The sequence below is a fragment of the Cryptosporidium ryanae genome (genome assembly GCF_009792415.1).
Source record: "Cryptosporidium ryanae isolate 45019 chromosome Unknown contig_8, whole genome shotgun sequence".
Classification (NCBI taxonomy): Eukaryota; Apicomplexa; class Conoidasida; order Eucoccidiorida; family Cryptosporidiidae; genus Cryptosporidium; species Cryptosporidium ryanae.
In genome coordinates, this window is record NW_027125486.1 from 122101 (window position 1) to 136649 (window position 14549).

Here is a 14549-nt window from a genome sequence, read left to right on the forward strand (position 1 = left end):
TTGACTTTGAAATGAAGTGTATGTGGGTTTTGAATAAGTCATACTCGTCAAAAGGTAAATGAATGCTAAATGCCGAGTCGTTATCTTTGAATTCACTTGCCTTGAGAGAAATAAAAGATAGCACGTTCTTGAGCATGATTTTGTCCATTTTCTCTATGTTAGGCGTCTTCCTAAGTTGGTTTATGTAGTCCTTTGGAAGGATTCCTCCGTTTTCATTAATTATTTTTTGCACTTGTTCCAAGCCCTCCACCTGCCAATCTTGGTATTCATTTGAGACGTAAATAACCGCTGACTTGGGTTTTAGTTTTCCTCCGTATGCAGAGTTGTTTGCAGACCCTTTTTTTGCGTTGCTGCTGCTCCATTTATCCATTGACTTTCTAAAGTCTTCTATAGACTTGAATAGCAAATTCAACATTTTAATATGCGCACTTGAGTACTTGTATTTATCACCGTTGCTGAAATCTGGCCACGCCTCATTTACCACAAAGTTTTCGTTGCCAAGTATGCTCCTCCATATGTACTCACATGTGTGTGGTGCTATTGGAGACAGTATCTTAACTTGTGTTTCTGAAATTTAAAAGTTAATCATAATTCTTTCTCTCTCATTGTGCTTCCGGCACTTAATACAAGGACGCTTTTATATATATGCATGCATGCACATACAAAATACCCAAAGGCGTGTTTGAATAAGAGACAACCGGGATAAGTAGGAAAATCCAAGTTTTTAGCTATTCAGTCAATTTACTCCCGGAGATAATCCAAATAACAAGTAATTCCCGAATGTAGGGAAACGCCATTTGGAATTAGAACGAGAGATTTTACACTTGAATTTTGCATTTTTGGATTGAGTGTGTAAAACCACCAAACTCAAATAAATGCAGTACATGTATGCATGCAAGCGCCGGTATAGCAATCAAATAATAATTGAACTTACCAATAAACAACTTAAGTACATTTGAATTCATGAACATATCGTTGGAGTTGCATAGCAGTCTGTATTGGTCTCGTCTGAGCTGGAACTCAAAAAGAGAGTATTTCAAGGCGTCCCTGTATGAGAAGTTTTTGTAGGCATTAAAGGCCTCATTTGAGAGTCTAATTATTTCGCTTGTGAATATTTCGTCTATTTTCGAAAATGAACTTTCGCACAATGGATTCTCATTTAAAAAGTTAGTAAGTTCTGTATTGGAGAATTCATTTTGTCCGCCTCTGAGTTTGCTTGAATTCTCTATATAGAACTGAGACAAATTGAGCAACGAATAAAGTCTCATAATTCCGGAGTTGGCCAAGTCTCTACAAAAATTGGCATCGTCAATCATGTCACCAGCGTCTGCCAAGGCAATCCTACATGCATCTGATGTGTACTCTTGAATTCCGTCCTCCAAAGTGATCCAGTTCCCGAGAGATTTGCTCATTTTCATGGAGTCTATCATGATATGTCCGTTACAGTAAAAGCTTCGTGGCCAATACTGACTCTTGTTTTCCCAAATTGCCACGTGGTTGTAGAGGCACATGGTTAAATGATTAAAAATCAGATCTTTACCCGACACTCTGCAGTCAACCGGGTAAAAGTACGAGAACTCTCTTCTCATCTCATTAAGGTGATTCAAATCAACATTCTTCATTAATTCTTCAGAAGGGGCGTCTGTTATGCAGAATATGTAGTCATAAAAATCGTCGTTTATATATTCCACAGGGATGTCGAATATGCCCTTTTTGCTTCCTTTTAGGTCTGAATGAAGGTAGTGACAAATTGTGTAATAGGCCATGTAAATTGTAGAGTCAGAGAGAGACTCAATTAAAACCTTTTGGTTATTTTCGCTGTCCCATGGTAAATAAGTACCGAGACCATATGATCGCGAACATGCCCACTCTTTAAGCCAGTTAATAACCTCCAACAAGGAACTTCTGACTTGTGGATAATAAGTCTCAAAATTGTTTTCATCGCTTACCCAATTGTAAACTTGCTTTCTCCACTTGTCTTCCCCATATTCAAGGTACCATTGTTTGCACAAGGCTATTATACAGGACTCTCCTGTTCTACTTACAACGGTGTTTTCAGGCTCGAGATAGTTAAGTGCGTTTTCCTCCTTTATAAGCTGCTCTTTGCATTTGTCCTTAACCTCGTTGATTTTCATTCCTTTGTACTCCCCTATTATCATAACGCCGTCATAGAATCCCTTTTTGTAAATCTCCTCTTTTGCTTGCCTTAGCTTGGCAGAATCGTTTTGGCTTTGTATTTTGTATTTCTCATATGCCAATATCGCAGAAGAGGTTCCAAACTCCGGGATGTCAATTATGGGAACCGGCTCCAGCAACCAATCCTCTTTAATACTGTATTTTTCCCTGATTCCAGCCTTTGTTTTAATGTCGTTCCATGCGGCATAGTCATCAGGAGAATCAGAAGGTACTGATGTAACAACTCCTGTACCCTTTTCCATCGATATTGAAAACATAGGTAACGCGTATATTTTTGAATAAACTGATTTTGGAGCCATTAAAGACACTCCTATCAAGCTTTCACCGCCTACTTTCCCATAAGATACTATCTCTGGAAGACGATTCCCGTTGTTTCTTCCGTCACTCACAAGTGGAACTATCCCCTGATAGGCCATATTGTAGGCACTTCTGGACGAGCAAACAAACACCGAGTTGCAATCAAGCATTGCCTCTTCTTTGTTGTTGTACACCTTTCTCAGTATACCATCTGAACTGTCATATGTGTTTCTGTCTAGCGGTTTGTCAAATGCCAAAATCAAGTCATACTCTCCCGTAGGAAGTACCCAACAATTTGTTTGTCCGTACATTGTCTCAGGTCTTAGTGTTGCACATACAAAATATAACTTCTTGTTCCCTATCAAAGCTCCAATATCTTCAGGTACGTCAGTCACTTTTAGCTTTATTAAAGTGTACTCTTGTGGGCCAACTCCCTCTCCAGAAGACCTGTCGTGATCGGCACATGGCTGGTTCTCTATTCTGCTGAACACTGCAGGTCTGAGTCCGTATCTTATCTTGTCCCTTTTAAACTAAGAATAAAGAGTTAGTCATCATTTCAGAAAACAGGTTCCAAGTAAGAGTTTAAGCTACTCAAACGACTTGTGAGTTTATTTCCAAAAGTGAAAACTTACCTTTAAAGTTCTGAATTGCCATTTAATAAAGCTATCATAGTACGGGTTGATGTCAGTTGTGATGAATGATCTCCTCCAGTCAACTGCAGCCCCAAAGTCCTTCAGATCACGCATAGCCAGAGGCGGAAAGTACTCGGTCCAGTAAACGGGGTCCGTAAACCTAGCTATCTCCTCTTCTTTAATCCCCATAGACCTTAAAATGTCGCCCTGTTTCTTCATTCCTCCTGTTTTTGCCACAACCTTGCTTTTTAGTGCATGGTTACTCGGATCGTTGTATTTATCATCTTCCTGTTGAGTTCCTGAACCATTAGAACTCAATTCCATCTTCAACTTGTCTGCACTTGCACAAATAGGCATTCCCGTACAGTGAAATCCAAATGGGAACAACACGTTCTTGTTGTTCATTCTCTGGAATCTGGCCTGGAAGTCTGCCTTTGTAAATGTAAACGCGTGACCCAAATGCAGCCTTCCATTCATGTAAGGATATGGAAAAGTTACCATGTATTTTTCGCGTTTGTCATCCACATTAGTCTCGTAAACTTTGTTGCTATACCACAATTTCTGCATATCATTTTGAATTGAGAGCAACATGTCTCTTCTTTGTCTGGAGCCACCTGTTCCTGCTCCTTCACCAGGGCTTGCTACATCCGTGTTTTTCCCACTCATTGTTGAATACAAATCCACCTCTTCAAACTAAAGAAACAAATATAGAGATGACTATCCAAAAACCTCCAGATTTAACAATAATGCTTCTAGGTCAAATCCTATCGTTCAGAACCTGGAAATAATGCAATAAAACCTACAAACAACACGCTCCTTTTTGTTGCTGAGTCCGTTTTAATTTAAATAAGCACCTTATTGACATTATTGCCGAACTCCAATTATAACATTTCCCGCCTAATGTCTTTATCACATGTTGATTTTAAATACTATTGTATTGCGAAAATTTGTGGAACAGATAAAATGTGGGAGAAGGAAGGAAAACAGAGGCAGTATGGCAGACAATAAAATAGTTGAGAACTACAAAGCCTTAATATCGGAGATAAGTACTTTGAGCTCAAATTCCGAAGGCGTTCCGGAATTGCTAGTGGTTAGCAAGTACCAGAGCGTGGAGAGCATAAAGTTGTTGTACGAACATACCGGTCACGCAGATTTTGGGGAAAACTATATACAAGAGCTGTTTTCCAAGTCAGAAAAACTTCCCAGAACGATAAGATGGCACTTTATAGGTAGACTGCAGAGAAACAAGGCGAAGACTTTGCTCTCAATTCCGAATTTGGAGGTGTTTGAAACGCTCGATTCTGTGAAAATGGCAAAACTACTAGATGAACTCTGCATTGAAAGATGCAGTCCGTTGAAAGTAATGATTCAGGTTAAGACTTCGATTGAGGAGAGCAAAAACGGCATAGACGTTTCAAATGTCCTAGATTTGTTTGAATTTGTAATGCTCGAGTGTAAGAACCTTTCCTTTTACGGCTTAATGACAATGGGTAACAGTGATCCGTCGCTCACCTCAAACTTTAACTGTTTCGAGACAATGTCTGAATTAAAAAGAAAAATAACAGAATTGTACTTATGCAAATACCGAGGCAATCCGTCATTTGAGTGCAAACTAAGTATGGGTACTAGTAGAGATATGGACATTGCCATTAAAAATAAGAGTAATCAAATTAGAATAGGCAATGCTATTTTTGGGAAAAGAAAAGACAGCAGCATATAATATAAAGAAAAATAGTATTAGTATTTGCCTAATTATATTAAAAAATGATTATATGTTTTTTGAGTGATTAAACATCAAATTGACCAATTATGGGAACTCTGACTTATTTCTAGTTTTGAACATAAATTAATTTCAGACAAAAAATACGTATAAAGATGTAAAACGAGTTATAAGTGAGGTTATTCTTTAACTTTCATTATTATCGTCATTGGCATCACTTCTACTATTATCATGATTGTCCTTATCAGCATCTCCGACTACCATTTTAACATCCTTAATATCATCAGAAATGTCATTATTCGTCCTGTCCAAACCAAATAATTCAGTCTCCCTAGCAAGTATCGAATTAATGTCTTTGCTGTCCTTTAAATTGCAAAATTGATTCTCAATAGCTTTACACAATATTGAAATACTCGAGTCTGGTTTGTTATACAAATAGCAGTTCTTAAATATCTGCTCAATATCTGAGACAACGTCTCTACACAGCTCGTATTCGCCGTTCCTTAATTTTTTTCTAATTAAACTAAAATCCATAGGTTTACTGACAATCTTGTAATAGTCAGAGCAGTTCCAAGCCTTTTCGTCAACGGGTTTATCGAATATCCAAGCCCCCTCTTGTTTTCTGAGATCCTCTACACAATCACTGATAACTTTATACCAAGATGCCCTAAAGGGATCTATATTTGGCCTCAGATTAGATACAGGTGAATCCTTAGGCCACACAGCTATGTTAGGAAACATTTTTTCAAATTCCTCTATTTTAACTTTTGGAGCAAAGTACCACTTGCCGTCACTTCCCTTAAACTGTAGTCTATAGCATTGTCTTATCTCCGAATCCCTGATCATATTGCCTTCTGCCATGGATGAGCTGCAGATAACAGATCCTCCGCCTTCAGTTTTGCTGTCTATAGAACCACCTCTTACATTGTCGGCGCTGCCCGCACTTCCTATTACTGAGCCTCCTGCAGGTATCGAAACTCTACTTTTCAATATCCCTGCAAGCTGCTTGTGTCCACTCTTCATTGCATATGAATGAGCTGCCTGGCGGTTTTTGTCCTTAATACTCGGATCTGCACCATTATCCAGTAACAACATGCATGTCTGGGATCTACCATCTCTTGCTGCATAAAACAGCGCCGTTTGTCCTACATTATCTGACATATTCGGATTCGCTCCTTTATCTAATAACAAACGAACAGTCTCAAACCTTCCGTCTCTGGCTGCATAAAACAGTGCTGTTTGGTTAACTCTATCGGTATGATTTACGTTGCAACCGTTATTTATTAAATACTCTGCTGTTTTAACGTTACCATCTCTTGATGCAAAAAAAAGTGCAGTTTGTAAACTTATGTCTGTCGACTTTACGTCCAATTCCGGACACTTATCTAGTATTCTTTGACATATTTCCAGTGCCTCGTCATCACTGGTTCTTTGTACCGCATAAAACAGTGCATTGGCATTCGTTATTGGACATACCTTTGATACATCCTTCGGATCTAGTTCATCTATCAACTTCAATGTTGAATCCAACTTATCTCTTCTTATAGATTCTATCAGCCTGCTGTTCTCAAATGACTCTGGCTCATTCATTTGGAGAGTCAATCAATATTTAGTCGCCAGAGGAGTTCTCTTCACTTCTTGCTTTCTAACTTTATACTATTTCCTCGCGATTTTTTAAAAAGCTATCCCTGATTTCCTCCCTTATCACTTTTTCTTTTCTGAGATTCAACTCTTAACTCTCCAAAACAGAGGGCGCCGGCGCCGCCTCCCTTTTTTACCCACACCTTTATACCGCCTCTGATGCATGTTTATATACAGCATGCAATGAAAAAAGTAGAGCGAAAGCAAATATAAAATTTGGAGCATAAGAAATACGGCCATACCTAGGTCAAAGGTGCGTATTTGGATACGCATAGACATACATTTGGGTTACACGCTGCTCTATACAGGTTTCCCTTTGTTTGGAAACCGGAGTTTACTTGCGAATACGACGTTCTGAAAATAAAAGGAAGTTCTGCCGTTTCGCCAAGAATACACATAAGTAAATATTGCTTGTGGTACTATAACATATTATAGTATTAGTTAATTTTTTGAATTAACACCAGCAAAGACTAATTAAATACGATTGTGGAGTTGACTAAAAATGGATAATGGTAAGGTTAAGTAAACGTAACACCTACAAATGCGGACACTACTAACATTTAAAACAAATTTTAGATTCGAAGAGCCTTCAACTACCTCCAAACATTTCTCTTGTTCCACCTGAGATTCCAAGCAAATTAATGGCTCAAGGTGTTTATCAAGTAAGTTTTTTTTAAATAACTTCTTTGCATTAATACTAATGCAAAGTGATTAGGAAATTTTTGACTTTTATAACAATAACTACCTCAACACAGGAACGGGTGGTAGAGAAACCTAAAGTAATTAACGAGGAAGAAATAGTAGAGATAGAGACTATCGAATATCGAGAAAAACTAGTAGAAGTACCTGAAATAGTTTATAAGGAGAACATAGTAAAAGTTCCAAAAGTAGAAATACAAGAAAGAATCATTGAAGTTCCAAAAATAAATGAAGAGGAGAAAATAGTGTATGTTCCAGAAATAAGATATGTGGATAAATATGTGGAAAAGACAGAAAGAGTATTGAAAGAGAAGACGGTATTTGTACCAAGAATAGAAATACAGGAAAGAGTAGTGGAGGTTCCTAAAATAGTTGTGGAAGAAAAAATAGTGGAGATACCACAAATACAATATAAAGAAGTGGTGTTGGAAAAGATTGTTGAAATACCACAAATACAGGAAGAAATAGTTTGGAAAGACGTAGTAGTCCCAAACTACCAGCCCAGATACGTTGAAGTTGAAAAAATAGTGGAAGTTCCTGTGGTTCAAACAATAGAAAAATTGGTTCATGCAACAGTACCTGAATATAAAGCAATTATGAAAGATATAGATACACCAATGATTGATGTTAAAGTTGTAAACAAAGATCGCATATTGGAAAAAATAAAGTATATACCCGTGCCTATTGATAAATACCAAGAGGTTCAAGTTCCAAAATACGTATTAAAAACAGTCGAGGTTCCGGTTCCTGTACCTGTTGAAAAAATTATAGAAGAAGAGGTACCTGTACCGATATCTGTTGAAAAGGTTGTACATGTACCTAAAATAATACAAAGGCACGTTCCACGAACATTTAACGTACCTATACCCGTTTACTCAGATGCCCTCATTGAATCAAGAGTTGGTTTAATGCCATATCAGGCGTTCTTATCTATAAACAATTCCAATGAGAGACAGGATCAGAGAAATCAACAGGTTGATTTGCCATCTAATAACATAAACATAGAGATAAATTCAAGCGTTTCCGTATTCAACACTCATAACAATACCAAAAGTAACGAACACGTGCTAAACTAAATTGAATATATCTGAATAAAGGCTTAAGTTTATGAGGGAATTAAATAAAATACAGAATTTATTATTTATTTATATTGAATTCCAATCGCTCTATTTAAATTAGTTTTAATTTTTTATTTATTTATATTGTTAAATATGCGTATTTCAATAATTTCCATGCATTTTAGTGTAATTTTTTGGCGCTCAAAGATATTTTCATACAATATTTCTTTATTTTATAAATAGCAGGGTTTAACATGTGCAAACTTCTGTAATAATAATTACCTGTAAATTGATTAAGGGAATCACTAATATTAATAATAATCTTACTTCAGATTCGTAACTGATTGTTATGACGGTGTACTAATTCAATGAACAATAGTTTGCAATTATTTATCACAATAGTTTCGAAAGGGTTTTCTTATAAAACGTATTGCATTGAAATAATATAACAAGACAGGACAATAAGTTAAAGTTTGTGTATGGATTTTAACTGGGATAAATGGCTGTTAAGGAAATAAGCAGGTCTCAGTAGCAAGTATAACTATAGAAAGAGTGTTAAACAAGTCGTAAGATTGGAAAAGAGGTTTCACATACATAAGGGTTGGATGCATTGTTTGATCAATGGGAGTTTTAAAGGATTGAATTCAGGTGATTTGTGATTTAGTGATAGTTGACATGACTCATTTTGTTTTATCGGTATAAGGACACTGAAAGCAATAGTTTCCGCCCTAGTAATCTGAGCAATACGGCAAGACAACACCAACAACACAAAGAAGCCCGACAAATTGCTTAAAAAAGTATTAGACATGAAAAGAATACTTAGTTGCAGAAGAAGAATATTTAATTTGTTTAAAGGAAAAGAATGTAAGCTTACAAACAAGAATGTGAAGGAAGAAGAGGCAGATTTCGGGAAAAAAGGCATTGAGGAACACGCCAATTTAGACAATTTGAATACATCTGTTAAAGTGAATGAGAATCAGAATATTAAAGATGATTCTCCGGAGAGAGGAAAAGACTACGCTGCCGATGAGGAGGTAAGTGGGGATAAATACTATACGGAGTCTGATATAAATGAAAATGAATGTGAATTGGGTAGTTACAATCATATCAGGAACGATCACTTTGTTAAAAACAGGGATGAAGAGAGCGACTTAAATGGAAATTTGATCCCACTCATGTTTTCCTTGAGCAATAAGGTGAGTCAAGAGAGTATTCATGAGCTGAAGGCGAATTTAAGAGATCAGAGTATGGTGGAGATTGATAATGAAAAAATAGAGAACTACATTGCTGTAACAATAGAGAATATGATTAAGTTACTAGAAATGTTGAAAGTTGTAGTTGAGAATGAGACACCAACGGTGTCTTCACTAGAGGAGACACAATTGGAATACAACAACAGGCAGAAAATAACCCAGTATTTTGGAAGTGTTGGAAATGACACTCTGAAGAAAGTAGATTATATAGAAAAGATAACGAAAAATGTGATACTAAATATAAAGGAAATGATATCTGGTGAATTGTTACTTGGGGCAAATAGTGCAAAGCAGGAGTTGTTATACAGTTTAGAATTATTGAGCAAATTATACATAGAATCTGGTGAGAAGTCAATTTCAGACTCAATACTTGGTTTGATTAACGATATAAATAATGATAAGGACATAATGATACTCGCATTTAAGATAAACCAAGTTAAATTGGCCTTGAAGTACTTCAACATACTAAACAGGTTTCAAGAGTTTAACTACGGATATTTGTACAGCAACCACAATAACAATCACTACTGCTACCAGAGCAATAACAATGGTTTTAACGTTAATACGAGTAATAACAGAAGCGAAAGATTAAGTGCGTCAAGCAACAATGTTTTTTTGCTGAAAAACAAAATACTCAACAAAGTATCCAGATGGCATAAACAGTCTTCTTTTGAGAAGTTGAACCTCAACGGCTGCATCTTAGAAAGGGAAGACCATAGAAATAATGAGATAGGCAACGGCACTGCTGAAAACAGTGCCAGTGGTCACGGAAATCACAGTTTAATCCATAACTTAATTCACCATAACCATCACCACCATAGCTGTGGTAACAGAGGTGCAAACAAGTCCAACCATACTTCTTTATCGGAGAATCAGCAAAAAACGCACTCACTTTCGCAGATAAATGCAGGGGACAATGTTATTCTGTCGGCCAATGACGCTTTTGGAGTTGACAAAAACGGCTTTGCAACGGGAACTACAGCAGATTTAACTGAAACAGTTAATAATGAGGAGTGGAATGTGGAAAATTCAAAAGGAATATCTATATCATACAAAATAGATTCAATGCAAAATGGCCAAATGTCTATAAACTTCATAATAAGAAGCGACATTAAATGTAAGTTGATATATTTAATTTCAATACTAAATGAAGTTGAATTGTCGCATATGTGGGCTCCTTATATGACAAGTTCAAAGTGTATCTATAATCTAAGCCGTGTAAGTAAATTGGTGCAACAAATATATGAATTACCGTGGCCAATAGGACAAAGAGAGAATATAATGTACTGTTTTGGAATAGACGCTCTCAAGGAAAAAGACTGTGTGATTATATCTTGTGGAGACCCTCAAACTTTGGATGGAACTTTTTTTGGCATTGAAATACCCGAACCTCCACCTAAAATTCAAAGAGAGAAGTGCAATTATCTGCTATTTATTTTAACTCCTTCAATCGAGAATAGAGAATTAATTACTGTAGAAATGTACTCCAGCTTCTATGTTTCGAAATATGTTCCTGCTAAACTAACTACATTCTTAATTAAGAGGATGACGAGGAAGATGTACACAGATATTGCTAATTTGGCGTCCAACTTCAGCAACACCGAGTTTGAGACTGCCTATAATAACAATATACAACTTTATTCGTGGTTGGAGAAGAAACTTTCTCAGTTCTATGATTCAAGACAAAAAAAGGAATATTGATTTATTCAAAAGCAGGGGTTCTTGTGCGAAACAGACTCACTGCAGAAAGTTAACATTGAATATAACTAACGTGGAGTTTTATTCGGCTTAAATACTAAACATTACGAAAACGGAAAATCGCTCCTCGCAAAGCCTCGACTCATTACTTAATTGCGAAATTTACCCCCTCTGTTTTTACTTGGTTAAGTGGTTTATGCAAAATACATCCTTCTGTTATTGTACATAATGCGCCTTTTACATGGCAATGTGTGCATTACTAACTGCAGCCCTCCACTTCACAACTATGCATGCAATAACTTGCATGCACATAAATTATAAATGCGATAAAATACTTCAATTCATGAGTATATATTTCTTTTTTTTCTCTAAAATCGTTCCCATTTAAACGGTAATTTTATGTTAACCTCACCCAGTTCGAGTTGATTTCACTCAGAAGGCCCAGTTTGCATACTTTCAGACCAACTAACATTCCGTTTTCAATGGAGACGTAGTACCGTGATTTTTTGCGTTGTGCTGTTTTTATTCAGGTTCGACCAGTAAACCTGTACATAGTGGCAAACAGGTAAAAGCACAAGACAGAAATAGATGTGAGGTGTGAATTAGCACAGTACTCTTAGGTCAAATTTGTTAAAACGGTTAAATAGGCAGCGACACAAAATTATATGCGAGAAAAGCATGCAATGCAGAGCTTGAATTTTAGCCAGGGTAGGAAAAATGCGAGTTGGCGGGAAACGCGGTTGTAAATACTGAATGGACTGAAAGAAAACGTTAAACACTTTTACACAAAGTTCACTTGTATTAAGTACAAGTGAGAATTGATTTAAATGAGGATATACTAGTGGAGGTTTTGTGAGTTTCATAGAGCATGGTAATTTGTCTGGGACCCTTTTGTATTCCACTTTGGAACCTGTTGTTTTTAATACTAGGATTTCTGGGTCCAGTCTACAATTTGTTTTTCAACAATAATTCAACCAAAAAACAGGAGGAAGTTTCCAAAGCAAAGGGAAAAATAAGGACAGACTCGATCGACAGGGACACAGACAATAGTGAAAAATCATTAAGAGAGTGCGTGAATAATAGTCAAGTATACGAACTTAGCGATGAAAATGAATGGGAGATGTGCAAGAAAGTAGGAAAAGAACTCAATTTGCCGATTATATTGGACTTTTATGCGGATTGGTGTGGACCGTGCAAAAGGATATCTCCCAAGTACCACCAACTATGCAAAAAATACAAGGGCATCTTTATAAAGGTAAATTGTGATGATCTAAACGATTTCTCCAACGAAATGGATGTAACTAGTCTTCCTACTTTCTACACTTGGATTCTGTCCAAAGATGGCGAGTGTTACTGTCTGTCAAATTCACTTAAAACAGCAAATCCCGATTTGCTTGAAGATCTTTTAATTAACAGCAAGTTCACCCCCTTTGAATAATCTTGTTTTTTAAAACTAATGGTTTTCAGTATTAATACTGCGGAAAGCTCCCCTGTGCTCTTTCCTACAACGCCTAGATCACGTTCATTGAATCCGACTTGCAGTCCTTGCTCTGACTTTTCGCTTCATTAAAAGTGTCTCTTTGAGTTGGCTTGCCACCGACACAATTGGCGTTGTGTATCTCCGAGAACAAGTACTCCTGTTGATAGTCAATTAGGTATTGGGTGCTTCTTTTAACATCTATGAACAATGTATAGGCCTTTTTGACGTCATCTATATCTATTTCACTCCTTTTTTTTCTTAAGGCCAGAACATGTGAAACAGTTAGTAAGTGAAGTGAATATCTCAAACTCGTGTCCATTGCAATTTTTGTAAGTATTTGGAATGCCTGCTCTGAGAGCCTCAGGTCTTCCTCAGAAGCCCTTTCTTGAATAATTTTGGTCACGTCCTCTTCACTGTATGGAACAGTTGGTATTATTAGACACCTGTCCAAGAGATCTATTGGAATTCCATGCGGAGATTTGTAGTCGGTTCCCCTTATTTTAGTTATCCCTCTGTTTGAGGCCATTATCAGTATGGGACTAGTCTCGTCCTCTAATGCCCTGTTTAGAAAACTAAAGCACTCTACGTCTAGCATGTGTACTTCGTCTATAAACAACACACCGTGGACTATTTCTGCCCTGTTTTCCTCCTTCCATTCCAATACTTTTTCGTCTATTTGAGCCCTGACTTCAGGTTTAATCTCGCCAGTGTCTCCCGCAAACAGTGCTAAAAATCCCTGACTTCTGCTATTTATTACGTCTATATCATGCAAGGTTACATTATGTACAACCTCTCGTCTTTTTTGAAGTTCGCCCTCCGGACAAGAAACGAATTTTGTTTGCGATCCAACTGCATCGTAATCCCTTGAACGTGTAAATGAACGCCCTAGTTTTGTTATTTTCCCGCTGCTCTTGTCAATAGAAATAATATCTCCTGCCACTATGTTTTCAGCCTGCAAGGCATCTATCATTTTGCTTCCTATATCGTAAACTGTTTCCATATCTGTGCTCCTTAGTGACATTCTCCCCACTTTCACTCCCGTTGTATTTGAACGATCTATTTCAAGCTCAGCCACTTCACCTTCAATTACGTCAATCTCTTCCTTTATTTTAATACCTATAGATCTCCTAAGTGCCTGTTTCAAAGCTTCTGTCTTGTTCATTTCTAACGAAAATACTTCAGAAGCAGATATGTGAGTAAATGGCGTGTCTGAACCTATCGCTTTCGCTATTGCCATTGCTATTGCTGTCTTCCCCGTTCCTGGCTGACCTGAAAGCAATATTGCTCTTCCTGCTATTTTCCCTTGTTTTATCATTTTTACTATAATACCTGCTGCTCTTCTAGCCATTACCTGGCCTATCATGCCCTCCGACGAGTATCTAGCATCCAGCGCATTGTTCAGTCCCAGACCTCTTATATGAGAATGAGCTCCTATCCTTTCAAGTCTCTGAAACTCTTTTATCTCTGATATCTTGCCGTCCAACATTGTTTATATCGGAAAATACACTCAGCTGCACCTTCTTCTCAACTACCTCAGCTCCTTCCCTATCCTCTGTCCACTTAGTCTCCCCTGAACTCTTTGTTTCAAAAAGAAACTGTCAACTCAAATTTGTTAATGCCTTTTTTTTTAGTTGAGGTCAAGTTCGCCACTTTTCGCCAAAAATAATACTTTACATCTTTTAGGGAAAATGGCGCCAAAATGATATTTCTGATTGGAGCTTGTCATTAAGTTAATTACAGGGTCCCTTGAGGAGCAAACATGGCGAGTCGGAGCAAGGACCTGATGAAATATTGGAGCTGAGTAATAGTCAGTCGGGGAAGACGGTCGTCCCACCTTCAGCCGAGAGTTGAGTTGCATGGCCTCGTTTGTCATCT

At 37.2% G+C, this 14549-nt stretch overlaps 8 protein-coding genes across 8 annotated transcripts; 4 read left to right on the plus strand and 4 right to left on the minus strand.

Annotated features, from left to right (window-relative positions):
* Positions 1-818: 818 nt before the first annotated feature.
* On the minus strand, positions 819-2804 carry FG386_003463 (uncharacterized protein; the record flags this gene model as incomplete). Its single annotated transcript, XM_067342925.1, has 1 exon — positions 819-2804. One exon carries the CDS (start codon positions 2802-2804, stop codon positions 819-821), a length of 1986 nt encoding a protein of 661 aa, XP_067199152.1.
* A 297-nt stretch (positions 2805-3101) lies between these two features.
* Positions 3102-3791, minus strand: FG386_003464 (leucyl-tRNA synthetase; the record flags this gene model as incomplete). The annotated part of the gene is made up of 1 exon (XM_067342926.1): positions 3102-3791. The coding sequence occupies one exon, from the start codon at positions 3789-3791 to the stop codon at positions 3102-3104; it is 690 nt and encodes a 229-aa protein (XP_067199153.1).
* A 328-nt stretch (positions 3792-4119) lies between these two features.
* FG386_003465 (uncharacterized protein) lies at positions 4120-4845 on the plus strand (the record flags this gene model as incomplete). Its single annotated transcript, XM_067342927.1, has 1 exon — positions 4120-4845. The coding sequence occupies one exon, from the start codon at positions 4120-4122 to the stop codon at positions 4843-4845; it is 726 nt and encodes a 241-aa protein (XP_067199154.1).
* A 186-nt stretch (positions 4846-5031) lies between these two features.
* On the minus strand, positions 5032-6435 carry FG386_003466 (protein with 4 ankyrin repeats plus a bromodomain; the record flags this gene model as incomplete). Its single annotated transcript, XM_067342928.1, has 1 exon — positions 5032-6435. One exon carries the CDS (start codon positions 6433-6435, stop codon positions 5032-5034), a length of 1404 nt encoding a protein of 467 aa, XP_067199155.1.
* A 553-nt stretch (positions 6436-6988) lies between these two features.
* FG386_003467 (uncharacterized protein) lies at positions 6989-8261 on the plus strand (the record flags this gene model as incomplete). The annotated part of the gene is made up of 3 exons (XM_067342929.1): positions 6989-6998; positions 7063-7148; positions 7242-8261. 3 exons carry the CDS (start codon positions 6989-6991, stop codon positions 8259-8261), a joined length of 1116 nt encoding a protein of 371 aa, XP_067199156.1.
* A 788-nt stretch (positions 8262-9049) lies between these two features.
* FG386_003468 (uncharacterized protein) lies at positions 9050-11197 on the plus strand (the record flags this gene model as incomplete). The annotated part of the gene is made up of 1 exon (XM_067342930.1): positions 9050-11197. One exon carries the CDS (start codon positions 9050-9052, stop codon positions 11195-11197), a length of 2148 nt encoding a protein of 715 aa, XP_067199157.1.
* An 865-nt stretch (positions 11198-12062) lies between these two features.
* FG386_003469 (thioredoxin domain containing protein) lies at positions 12063-12632 on the plus strand (the record flags this gene model as incomplete). The annotated part of the gene is made up of 1 exon (XM_067342931.1): positions 12063-12632. One exon carries the CDS (start codon positions 12063-12065, stop codon positions 12630-12632), a length of 570 nt encoding a protein of 189 aa, XP_067199158.1.
* A 73-nt stretch (positions 12633-12705) lies between these two features.
* Positions 12706-14160, minus strand: FG386_003470 (reptin52; the record flags this gene model as incomplete). The annotated part of the gene is made up of 1 exon (XM_067342932.1): positions 12706-14160. The coding sequence occupies one exon, from the start codon at positions 14158-14160 to the stop codon at positions 12706-12708; it is 1455 nt and encodes a 484-aa protein (XP_067199159.1).
* Positions 14161-14549: the final 389 nt, after the last annotated feature.